The sequence below is a fragment of the Epinephelus fuscoguttatus genome, linkage group LG17, assembly GCF_011397635.1.
Source record: "Epinephelus fuscoguttatus linkage group LG17, E.fuscoguttatus.final_Chr_v1".
NCBI lineage: Eukaryota > Metazoa > Chordata > Actinopteri > Perciformes > Serranidae > Epinephelus > Epinephelus fuscoguttatus.
Window position 1 is genome coordinate 26,066,751 of NC_064768.1, and position 12,069 is coordinate 26,078,819.

At 43.8% G+C, this 12,069-nt stretch overlaps 1 protein-coding gene across 1 annotated transcript in view; it reads left to right on the forward strand.

Moving 5' to 3' along the window:
• Positions 1–3,932: 3,932 nt before the first annotated feature.
• The window catches only part of sdc3 (syndecan 3), a 50,922-nt gene continuing 42,785 nt past the window's right edge, over positions 3,933–12,069 (forward strand). Inside the window, exon 1 of the mRNA XM_049601807.1 lies at positions 3,933–4,436. Coding sequence (XP_049457764.1) covers positions 4,383–4,436 — 54 coding nt within the window. The 5' untranslated portion in view covers positions 3,933–4,382. The remainder of the gene's footprint in view (positions 4,437–12,069) is intronic.

Below are 12,069 nucleotides of genomic sequence, written 5' to 3' on the forward strand. Positions count from 1 at the left end.
ATTTCAAAAATCTGTTTAAAAGTTATAACAGTGTCTGTTATAATGGAGCTTTGATTGTGAGGTTTAAACACTGACTGAGGACATACTTTTGAAATCTTGAGCTCCATAGGGGTTAATGGGGTTACATTTTTATTTTTGATATTTCTCCAAAAGTACAAAAGCAATAAAAACAGTTTATTTTGCATTCTTTGTTGCATATCAACATGGAAAAAATGCAATTCACTCCTTATTTTCAATATTTTGCTTTAGTGCACCACCTTTGTGTGGTGTGACGGTCTGAGCTGCTTTGCTGCTGCTTTCTCTGCCTTAGGCTTTCCATGTAGGCGCATGGAAGGGCAGGAAGGTTTACTTCTCTGCCTAAGGCTTTCCTCATTTGCACATGGAAGGGCAGACAGATGTGCTCTCTCTGCCGTATGCTTTCCACGTAGGCGTAAGGGAATAGGCCTTCTGCGTAGGCCTGAGGAAAGGCAGAGGGGCCCCAGAACAGAGCCATACCACTAAATATAATACTGCAAAAGTGTTCCTGGCTAAACTAAACATTGTCAGCAATTATTAAGTCCCAGTGTCCTCAAACGAGTACTTCCTAACTAACAGTGTCTTAGCGTGTTACTGTTGCTAAAATTGGTCAAATTTGTTGCCATATAAAACTACAAATATTATTAATTATAAATAAACAAGTTTCAATTGTAACATGTGATCAGGTTTTGGACCTTGTCCACTTTTGTGTCGGGACTGACTCAGCAGAGAAAACTGCATATCTTGTTTTTACACTGATTAGTGTATTGTGCTCTTACTACCACTAGATGGCACAAAAAAAGTGTCCATGAATGAGGACAACAGGTCCAAGTTGAGTAGAATGAAGTAAAGCCAAAATGTGATGTCCTCATATGAGGACACAGGGTCTCAGGGGGATATATTACATTAAGTAAAAGTAACTTTCACTGAAAAATGAAAAACTATGACAAAGCCTCTTGTCTCTAGTTTTATAGTAAACACATATTTTACTATAAAGTCATCTTGCTTTAAGGTGTGGGGCGGATATTAGTGCACATTTGAATTAAATTTAATGAACAGGAGAAAAATTACATGAGCTTATTTTCGTACCCCCACAGTCTCCACTGTGGATTTATTCTGCACTTTTCCATCTGTAGTGTGAGTCATCATATTAATGTGTTTCATCACTTTTTGCTGTTTAAATTTTTTTGTTAAAACCATCCATTTCATAAGGGGGACATAACAAAGTCATGAAAAACATGATGGTGTTTTGCTCCACCTCAGGCCACTGAATCCCTTCTGAGGATTTGTGCTGTTAACATCTTTCATAATAAGGATACTAATCCTTTTTAACATGACAAACTATTAAGTTTCACAACCACTTCTAAGCTTTCAGGGACACACCACACTCCCCCTCACCTGACTCTGAAGCTGCACGGAGCACAGTGGTCGTTCTTTAATCTGACACAAACACTGCTGAGGTGTCTCTGTCATCTGTAATGTGGCATATTCTTCACTGTCTTTATAATCAGGTAGGTGTGTTTCATCCTTGTTGACCTCGCTGTGGTTCTCTACATCCTCCTGACTGGCTCTGACATATGAACAAAGAAAATGATAGCCTAGCAAAGATGTTTTAAAATATTTGTTTTATTGTGCGTCAGTACTGGCTCTGAACATGCAGCCGTGACCTTTGAAATCAAAATTCTGCCCCTGCAGTAGACACTGAGTGGATCTTGATTTAAGATTGTTTTGGTCAAGAATAACTTTCAAGATCATTTTAAAGCAGCTGTAGCTTGTTAGTAGCTGAATTGGCAAATATGTGTCAATCAATTTAAGCTATTAGAAAGTGCTTTAATATTTGATTGGTGTCACCCTCTTCCATCACAGACTGTGCCTTTAAACAACGATGAAGGAGAGACAATCCAGGTGCAAACAGTTTTCAGTGCAAAAATCATTGTCTTAAAATAAGTTATCATCTGGGTACATTTCATGGTGATATCTATGAGTTAAAATTGTACCATAGTGTTTTATCATTTGTTTAAAAATGAATGGAATTTTGCAATGCATGTCATTAAAGGCAGTTTTCTCAAATTGTCTTTTCTCGTGCAGGGACTCAAAAATCTCCATGTCAGTAGCACTTAGGGACTGTTCGTTACTTATAAGGGCGGAGTGGGTGGTGCAAGATCGGAAGGCATGTCAAGGGGGAGGGTCATTCAAATTTAAATGGTTATATTTTGTATTTATTTTACTGCTGATTTTTAGAAGAAACATGCTTGGCATGTTTCTTCTAAAAATCAGAAAAATGGCACCATTAATCATGGCCAGAATTTAATATTTTAATTAAATAATAATAATTAAAAAAAAGCTATTAGGTGCTCCAAGACTTTCAAATTTCTGACAGTCCTTGGACACATTATGTTTGAGGAATGCTTCCAACAGAAAAAAAGATCAAATCTGCACTTAAAATGGTTATTTTATGTCTCATTAAAAATTTAGCCAACATAAACATTTGCACAAACTAACCAGCATGCACCATGAGAGAGAAAACCCAAGGCTTTTTTTTTTTTTGACTCCAGAATTTTGTCTTCAACTCTTAACTTTCAAACATCACAGGGTAAGTTTTAGAAATCTAATTGCTAATTGATGTTGGAGTGAAGGTCGTGCATGTTCTGCCAGTCACTCAGAGAAGGTCAGGAAAAATATTTGTAGCTTTGGGGAGGATGAAAAAGAAAAGTAAGTCGCCTTCTTCTCTGATAAGTAAAGCATGAAACTTAAGACTTAACTTTTCCTAAGCTGAGGGACTTACCTAAGGGTGTTTAACAGAATCCCTTACAAAGTTTCCTTAGCTAAGTAAAACTGTTGAGGCATTTACTGCATTGAAAAAGATTTAACAGTGGTCAAATACTGCAGTGTCCATGATAACTATTTGTTTGCTGATACCTTAAGTCTTTTGTGCAATGATTTAACTAACTTTAAGGGATTACTTACTAAGTATAAGGCCAAGATAAGAAGAAAACCTTAAATACTTACGTGAACATTTTAGGAAACCTGAAGGAAAATGTTGTGTAACTGATTTTACTTAAAGAAAGCCTTATTCTGAGGGTTTTTACAGAGGGTTTGTTCATATATCATTTATAGTCTGATTTATATAACATTTTATTCCTAAAAAAAATGCTGTTGAGTTGAGTGATAAAAGAGATATCCAAAAATCCCTCTGTAAAGGCCTTTTACTCTAATATGTCAACAAAATAGCTTTACAATGACTTTATGTTCAGATTTATGTTTGCAAATTAGCTATACTATTTAAATAAGATAATATTTCATTTGCATTTTTAAGCATACCATTTAAGAAAACTTGCATAATTATTGCCTCGATGTCAACTGGGGACGTTTCATGGTGATTTAAGTTAAAATTTTTTTACCTTAAATAATGTTTATGTTGCTTGCAGGTGTCACTGAGCAGCGGCGACACAAGTAGGCTACAGTGCGAGTAGCGCATTAATATTTGTTGTTCTGACGTAAGCACAGGTGTGAGCTCATCAGGAAGGGTTTTTTTTTGTAAAGACAGCTTGACCGTGACTCAGCCAATCACAGCGCAGCACCGCCGCTGACCTGTAAAGGTGTGTGATGATGGCGCGCGGCCAGCCGGAAGCACCTGCGCGCCAAACAAAAGGCACAACGAGGGAGCAGCCATGAGAGGCCCGCGGTGCGCGGTGCGCCATGCCTCCTGCATGTGTGCTGTGTTTATGTGTTTAAAGGGCTGCGGGTGCCTAAACGAGCTGCAGGGGGCATCCTCGCCCTTGCTCGCGGAGATCCCCCCCCTCCCCTATACTTTTAACACACACACACACACACACACACACACACTATACGCTCCCACACACACACACACACACACACACACACCCCTCCTTCTGCCAGACTCCCAGGCCAAGCAGCGTCGCCATACGGAACATCCTGCCCTCAACGGAGAGGGGGAGGAGAGAGAGAGAGGCAGAGTGTGTGTTCACAGAGAGGCTGTGTGTGTGTCTGTGTGTGTGTGAGGAGACAGAGACGAGGTCTGGCGTCTCCCGGTAGTAAATCTATCAGGTCTCGAGCACAGAAACTCGGAGGAAGAGACAGAGAAGAAGGAGAGGAGGCCTCGCGTTGCTCCTCTTGTTACCTGGACCAGCAGCGGCAGCAGCGCGTAAAACCTTGGATTAAAAAGCCCGACTAGAAGGACGGATGGTCGCGCGGACGGGCTGCGCGCTCTGAAGTTGGACAGACTACCGAGACACCGACAGCGAGCGGCAGCAGCAGCAGCAGCAGCAGCTTTTGTCTCCCCCCACCTCCCTGAACCCCGTGAAGGCAGCGGCGGCCCCGGGAGGCTGTGCCCGCGCACCCCGACTATGAAGCTGCCCTGGCTACTGGCGCTCACGGCGCTGCTCGCTCACACCGCCACGGTAAGCGCCAGCCTCAGATCCTTTGTTAACCGGGGAGCTCTTGGGCACATAGGAGCCAGGGCAATTTTTTACTGTGCGTGCGTGCATGAGTGTGTGTGTGCAGTGCGCGCTATCATCAATGAGACAGTGACGGCTGGTGATCGGTAGGAAATCCTGCACTCGACCTACTTATCAGCCCTTATTGGCCGTCCGTGACTCCCGCTAGGGGGGCTGGCGACTCCCGTGCACCCCACCCCCCTGATTCTCTCTCACACACACACACACACACACACACACACACACCAGCCTTTGTGTCTCAGTGTCGGGGTTTATTGTGGCCCATGTCCCCTTGAGTCAGGGGGTGTGTGCGTGCATGTGTGTGTGTCGGTAATTAGCGGGTAATCTCTAATTGAGCTTGATTACGGGTCTTTGTGCGCTGCCTCGGTATGTGGTGTCTGTGGCACCGGCTCATATCCTGCCGTTAATTTGGGGGGCTCCAGTCATACTGCGGCTTTAACGACTTTATTACCGGGTAGTCGCGCTAGCTATAGGACGTGTGTGTGTGTGTGTGTGCGTGTGTGTGCGCGCGCGCGCGTGTGAGAGAGGGGGGTTAGATGTCCGATATCCAACCTGTAAGGTGCACGCTCCTTTAACTATCAGTTAACGGAGGCTTCATTGTCCAAGTGCCAAGATCCGACCAGGGGCATCCTCCCGTTATAACCGGAGGCGCGTGTGTTTGGTGCGTGCGTGTGTGTGTGTGTGTGTGTGTTTGTGGCGAAAAGTGGGTGGGGTAACGGGGACGTTAACGGCGATGCGGTGCGCGAACGAAGGCTTGGATGGAATGATGTCATCGGGAATCGCGAGAAGGGAAGCTGATTAGGAATGCGCGAGCCCCCCCCCTCCCCATCTCCCCACCTCCTCACTGTTTCTCTCCCCACACACCTCCTCTCCGGAACCATCCACGCCGAGCTTCACGCGCCCCACCATAGCACGCCCACACCTTCCGTTACCGATTAATCCAGATTTATCCTATGAGGAGGATGGAGGTGGAGGAAGAGGAGGGTGGAAGCTCATTGAATCATTGAGAGAAAAGGAAGCAGGCGCCGAAATGCAGATCTGCTTTTAGATGTAAATATACAAATAAACATCCTTCAAATTATTCCCTCCAGTCTGTGTTACTGCGGCTCCAAACTGAGTTTATAGTACTCTTCATAATACTGCATGATGCTTTACCTGTTCTTATTATACCCTCATTCATGGCCGGATTATGCCGTTAAAAGCTTCGGGCCTAAATGTGATATAGGGCCCCTTATGACGCTCAAATTTTCTGTTGGAGGACCCTCCAAATCCCGTTTCATATGTGCATCCACCAATGTTGAAGTGAAACCTACACCCTTGGTGCAATGTTTAAATACCTTGTTGGCTCCGAGCATCAAATGATTCCTGACATGGCATACTGGACACAGGCTCAGGGGGCCAAAGTGTAAGGGGGGCCCCTTGTCCTCACCTGTGAAATGTCACTTAGGGGCGCATTCAAACCAGGATAGTCCAGGGGAAATTTCACACCTTCATTTGGTTCAGTTCACTTTCATACTGCATTTTTTTAAAGCGGACCAAACTGTCTGGACAATGTCACGCGGTTACAACAGCTGCTCGTTTGGGGGCGGTATTGCCCGAAACGACCACTGACCAGGAAGAAAAAAAGCATGAGGAAGAAGAAAACCCGGCTCATCGACTGGCCAGGACCGAAAACGGAAATCCATCCCCTTCAGCCGGCTTGGTTACCACAAAAACCCCAAACACCAAAATGCAATGCACTCTACGTCACTTCCTCTCTTCAGTTCGCTGGATAGTCCGTTTGCAGTTCCCACTGTAAGCGAACCGCACCAGGGTTCATTTGCAAGTGAACAGACTCCCCCAGTTTTCCAGCGGACCAGGGTTCGCTCGTTTGGTCCGCATCAGAATTTACATGAGTGTTCACACCACACCAAATGAACCGAACTATCCGTGGAAGCGGACCACGGTTCGTTTAAAGTGGACCAAAAAGTGCCAGTGTGAATGCATCCTTAAAATTAACATGTACAGACCGGGAAGAGATTTAAAATGACCTTAAAGAGATGCAAGGAACTGCAGAGAGACACAAATAACCACAAGAAGGGGCAAAACAACCACAAAGAGCCACAAAAAAGACCAAAGAAAGACACTAAATGACCTCAACGAGACACAAAACCACAAACAGATGCAGTGCGACTACAAAGAGATGCAAAACAACGACACAAAAGGAGGCTGAACAATTACAAAATGTGCATGTCTGGCTTTTATGTAAGAGAGGTGGGGGGGCTTTTGTGTATTTGTGCCCAGGGGGTGCATTGTGTGATAATCCGTCCCTGCCTTTAAGTTGCCATAAAGTCCGCTGCTGTTGCTGGAATGATAATTTAAGATCCCTTTTTCTTCCTCATTGAAAAATCCCATGACAGAACTTAATAGGAATGTGTTGCACGTGAGCACGACATTAACTAAAGCAGTGAGGCTCTTTAAACTAGATTTTGACACAAGATTTTGACTCCACTAAAAAATGGAGGACCTACCTCAGTTGATATTGTATTTTAGTGATGCAGATTTGCTAACCACTTTTCAAATAATCATATTAAAAAATAATTTTCCCGCAGTGGACCTGAGGCTTTTTAGGTCCCCTCGAGGTCTGTGGCCTCGGGGCAGCGGATCGCCTCGCCTAATTCATCGCTCAGCCACAATATTTGTATTGTCAACATCTCATAGTTCCTTTGTGCTGCTTCGACTGTGATGCTCCACTGGTTTTGGCAGGGGTTTTCAACACTACTCACACAGACACACACACAGACACACACACACACACACACACACACACACACAGATTATTACTGGGTCAGTCGGTTGCAGTCTCTGCCAAAGATCCTTGGCCCCGAGCTGACCTAATCTGTCTTTAAGTGTACAGATGGAGACAGGTGTGACACATATATACACATGCACATACACACTTAAATATACACCGTGTTAGGAGCGCACAGATGGATGCAGGTGGTGCTTGAATTGGTAACACACTTCAACAGTCTAATAATTGCAAGACTCACCTCAAACAACCCAGGCCTTTAATGCACACACACACGCACACACACGACCCTTTGGTCACATTTGCTGACAAGATCTTTGTTTAGATGGCTCTTGGCTTGAGATCAGCCGACTCTTATGTGTTTGCGTGTGTGTTTCCTCTGATGAGTGATCCCCGGTGTCATGTCTCAGTGGGTATTTCCTGTTATCGGAGTTGTGACATCATATCCGGGCGACTATATTTTACATCGGAGGCTGATTTTCCCACAGACATCTGTTGTGTCCCACGGATAGCTTGTGTGTGTGTGTGTGTGTGTGTGTGTGTGTGTGTGTGTGTGTGTGCGCGCGTGTGTGCATCCATCTGCCTCCGTGAGAGCGCTGACTGTCCATCTGTCTGTGTGTGGGCTCAAAAATAGTGAATCTTTACTGCCAAAAACTTGTTCTCGCCAGCCCTCACTCCTTGAAAAGTGTGCGCGTGAGAGTGTGTGCGGCGGAAAAGTGTTGTGTTCTGGAGGATCATGTTTAACTCATGGAATGAATCAGTGTTTTGTGCCACCGATAGCCGACAAAGCCCCCCATAGAGAGACGAAGAAAGAGAGAAGGAGCAAGAAAGAGGAAAAAATAGCCCGAGCGAGGCGGATTGAGGGAGAGTGTGGAATGTGAGAGGCAATTTGACACAGGAAGTGGGTCCTTCTCCCGCTCCTGGAGGACAAAGTCCCCTCACACACAAACGCACACGAGCTGGCAGGTAAACCCACTCCTGGCGTGGAGGAGATATTTCAGGTGTGTGTGTGAAAGGATAGGTGAGAGTATGGGGTCACCTTGCAATGGATAGAGGAAATGAAAAGGATCTAGGTTCATATCCGGAGCTGCATTCAGGGGGCCGATGTCTAGAGGTGAGCATGGACGGAGAGAGAGAGAGAGAGAGAGAGAGAATAATGACAGCCTTCAGTGAGAAAAACATCTCCCCCTCCTTCCCTCTGCCCATCTCCTCCCTTTTGGATATTTATGTGTGTGTGTGTGTGTGTGTTGGATGTGTACACATGCTGCTCACCCATATCTGAAAGCAATTTCTTATCACATGGGAAGGACCGGCGTGGCAGATGTGCCGCATTTGACTGAAATTAGTTTTCCTTTCTCGCGGAGAAAGTTTTAGAGTCCGATTCAACTCGGAAGGAATGGAATTTCCCATTTACTATTAGACTGATAACAGCGTGCGGGGACGGAGGAACCTGCCTGCACAATACCTGTATTTCTCTGTGTCCTCCCTCTGAGCTGAAAGAACAATGGGAGCTGAGAATCTGCGCTAACTAAAAGCTCAGCCCGGTGAAGAAAACTATCAATTGGGAGTGAGGATAAATCAGAAGTTGTCATTATTGGGCCCGAGGGAGCACAAAAGACCTCGCAGCAATCTCTGGGACCTTTAGAGGCCCACCATAGACCCATTTAGGTTGTTTTTAGGGGGGAAATGGGATCTTTAGTTGGAGATAGCAGGTTAGCAGTATATGCCACACAGCAGAGGTGTACATCAACCGAAAGCTGGGAACCTGATGATTCATTTGGTGCCAAATTTAACCATTTTGACACTTGAAAACTGATAAAAATCCCCCCAAAGCACCAATTCCAATATCAATTCAGTATCAAACATTTTTCTGTAAGAACTGACACTTTTCTGTGATTGGATTGCAAGTAGGACTGCAACATACCATTATCTTTATATTCAATTAATCTGCCAGTTATTTTCTTGATTATCCAATTAATTGTTTTGTCAGTAAAAATGTTAGAAAATAGAGAAACGTGCCCTGTCTAATTTCCTAGACCTCACTAGATGTCTTAAGACGGTATGTTTTATCCAACCAATAGTCCCAACGTCCAAAACTACTCAGTTTATTCATGTGTATGACAAAGAAAAACATCAGATTGTCAAATTTAAGAAGCTTGAAAAGAGCTAATTTGGCTTTTTCACTTTAAAGAATTACTAAAATCATTTTTCGATAATCACAATAGCTGCCAATGTATTTTCAGTCGATAGACAACTCAATATTTGACAAATTGTTGCAGCTGTAATGGCGAGGATTTCTGTTCATGAAACTGCTGAGAAACCTTGTTATTGTTAATATACCCATGAAAGCGGTACATCCTCTGAATGCCCAAGGTCTCTAGTTTGTGGCTGTTAAGTTTCACAAGGCTGTGATTATTGCTCAAGGTCACAATGGGTTATTTTATACAGTGAGATCAAGTTAAAAAAAATGCTCTGACTAGAATGTTGTGAGACCACGGGGACTAATATAATCATCATACAGTTGGACTCATTGAATCCACATGAGTCTCTGCTTTCCAGTCACGAGCTATTTATGTAATTCAGATACTGTTAATGGACCCCAGCATGCAAAAAGCTGCATGGGATTATCCTAAAGTGGGCATGTCTGTAAAAGGGGGACTCATGGGTACCAATTGAACCCATTTTCATTCTAATATCTTGAGGTGAAAACGGTTATGCCAATTTTCCATCACCAGAATTCATCTTAACTTTGGAGTGTTATTTAGCTCCTTTTCTGAGAAGCTAACATGACACAGTTAATACCACTAGATGCCTGAGGTTGTCTAGTTTCATGTGACACACTGCCTTTGCTGGCTTAAAATAGGGGCGTGCCACAGCCTCATAGAGACAGTAACGTCAGCCGAGATCCCTGTTGGTCCCTCGGGTCTCCTAACATCTAACATCAAACTGCATGCCGTGTCACATTTAGGTGTCACAATTTTTGTAAGGTCAGACGTATTTTATCTTTTGAACGTGCTTCAGAATTAATCCACGCTTTTATAGACTACATTATTGTGATTCATTATATTCCGGCCTGAGCCTGGGTGCTGCAGCTTGTTTGCAGAAGGTTCAAAATGCTGAAGCCTGTCTTCAACCAAAGATAAAGTGCAGGAAGCTCATTACTCCAGTGTTGGCCTCGTGCCATTGGCTACCAGTGGAGTTTAAGATTCAATTGAATATTTTAGTCGATAACTGTCAGGCGCTACATGGTTGAACCATGAGTACATAATGTAAAGTCCACTAGACATCCACTAGACATCCAACTCAGTTTAAAAAAAGATACATCAAGCATTTGCTGTCTTCGACCCCATAAAAGTTTGGAACCTCTCACTGAGTAGCAGGAGGAGCCAGATGTTGGAGACATGTGGGGCTCAGCCTAAACCTAGAGAGGGTCTGGGGGCATATTCAGGTTTTTTTCCATTTATGGCAGCTATATGCACCATTTTTCCAAGCCTGTTCAAAAACAGAATGAAAATAATCTATAGATAGTCTTGGAAAAACATAACAATTGCCAAGAAAAACCCTTCCTGTCGAGCCTACATCCTATTTTGTATCTAATTGTTTCCCAGCTGTCTTTGTCACTCTGAAACGATAACACAACAAGTGTTAAGGATGACTAATTTTCACTCCTGCCTCCTAAAAAGAAGCACAAATTGTCAGGGCGCCCATTAGCTCACCTGTTAGAGTAGGTCTTTGTCCTTGCCACAGCAGCTATGGGTTTAATTCCAACCTTTGCTGCATGTCGTCACCCCTCTCTTTCCCCCGTCACAGTAACAGCTGTCCTATCAATTAGAGGCAAACAAGCCCTAAAAAGTATCTTTTAAAAATCTGTCTGAGGTCATTATTTTAAAGTTCCATTACATAGAGTATGTGGAAAGGACGCAAAGTTGTCAAGCTCTGTGAAGCCAACGCCCTTCGAGGCCTAGGGAGGTAAAGCTCACGAAAAAGCAAAGATTACAGAGTAGTCTGAAACTTCATACAAATATGTGCACTTGAACTTTTCTTCTTTCCTTTCTCATTAATCATCTCACAACCCCTCAGATTGATCTTGTGACCGTTTTTGAAGGGCCTAACCTCAACTAGCTCCACCTAGATCATCTAAAATAGTAAATACTGCCAATACATTGGTGCTTGTACCAGTCAGAGAGGCTTTTTACAGCAGAATTAGTAACCTTACTTGATACCTTGCGTCCTTTTAGCCATTAATATTTTTACTGAAAGGATTTAAATGCAGGCATTTTACTTGTAAGTACTTAGCAGTGTTGGTTCTTTCACATATCTGAAGGACAACTGCTGAAAAGGTGCAATATAACAACATCTCTACTTACAGATACCCAGGCTGAGGTGCCATATTGTTGCACTCTCTAGTCTGTGCAAATCTCTGTTCACACTGCCAGTCACAGTTTAGAAAGTACCTGTTTTATTCAATCATTTGGCTCCACAACATTGTGCAACACTAAACTCTCCCCATGGAATGCGTTCAAGTCATCCCACGAATCAGAAAGAATGCAGCTACAGCCTGAATTCGTCCAGCTGGAAACTTTGGCTCCTCTCATCACAACCAGCAACACACACACACACACACACACAAGTGCCGACACGCTTGTTCACATATATGCACAGATGCACATTAACATTAAAGTCCTGATTATCTCACACACACTCTTACAGTGCTAGCGAACAGTCGCGGTGGTGTGCAGCAGTTTTGTTGATTCAGTGAGTCAGAGGGAGACGGAGAACGCTGGA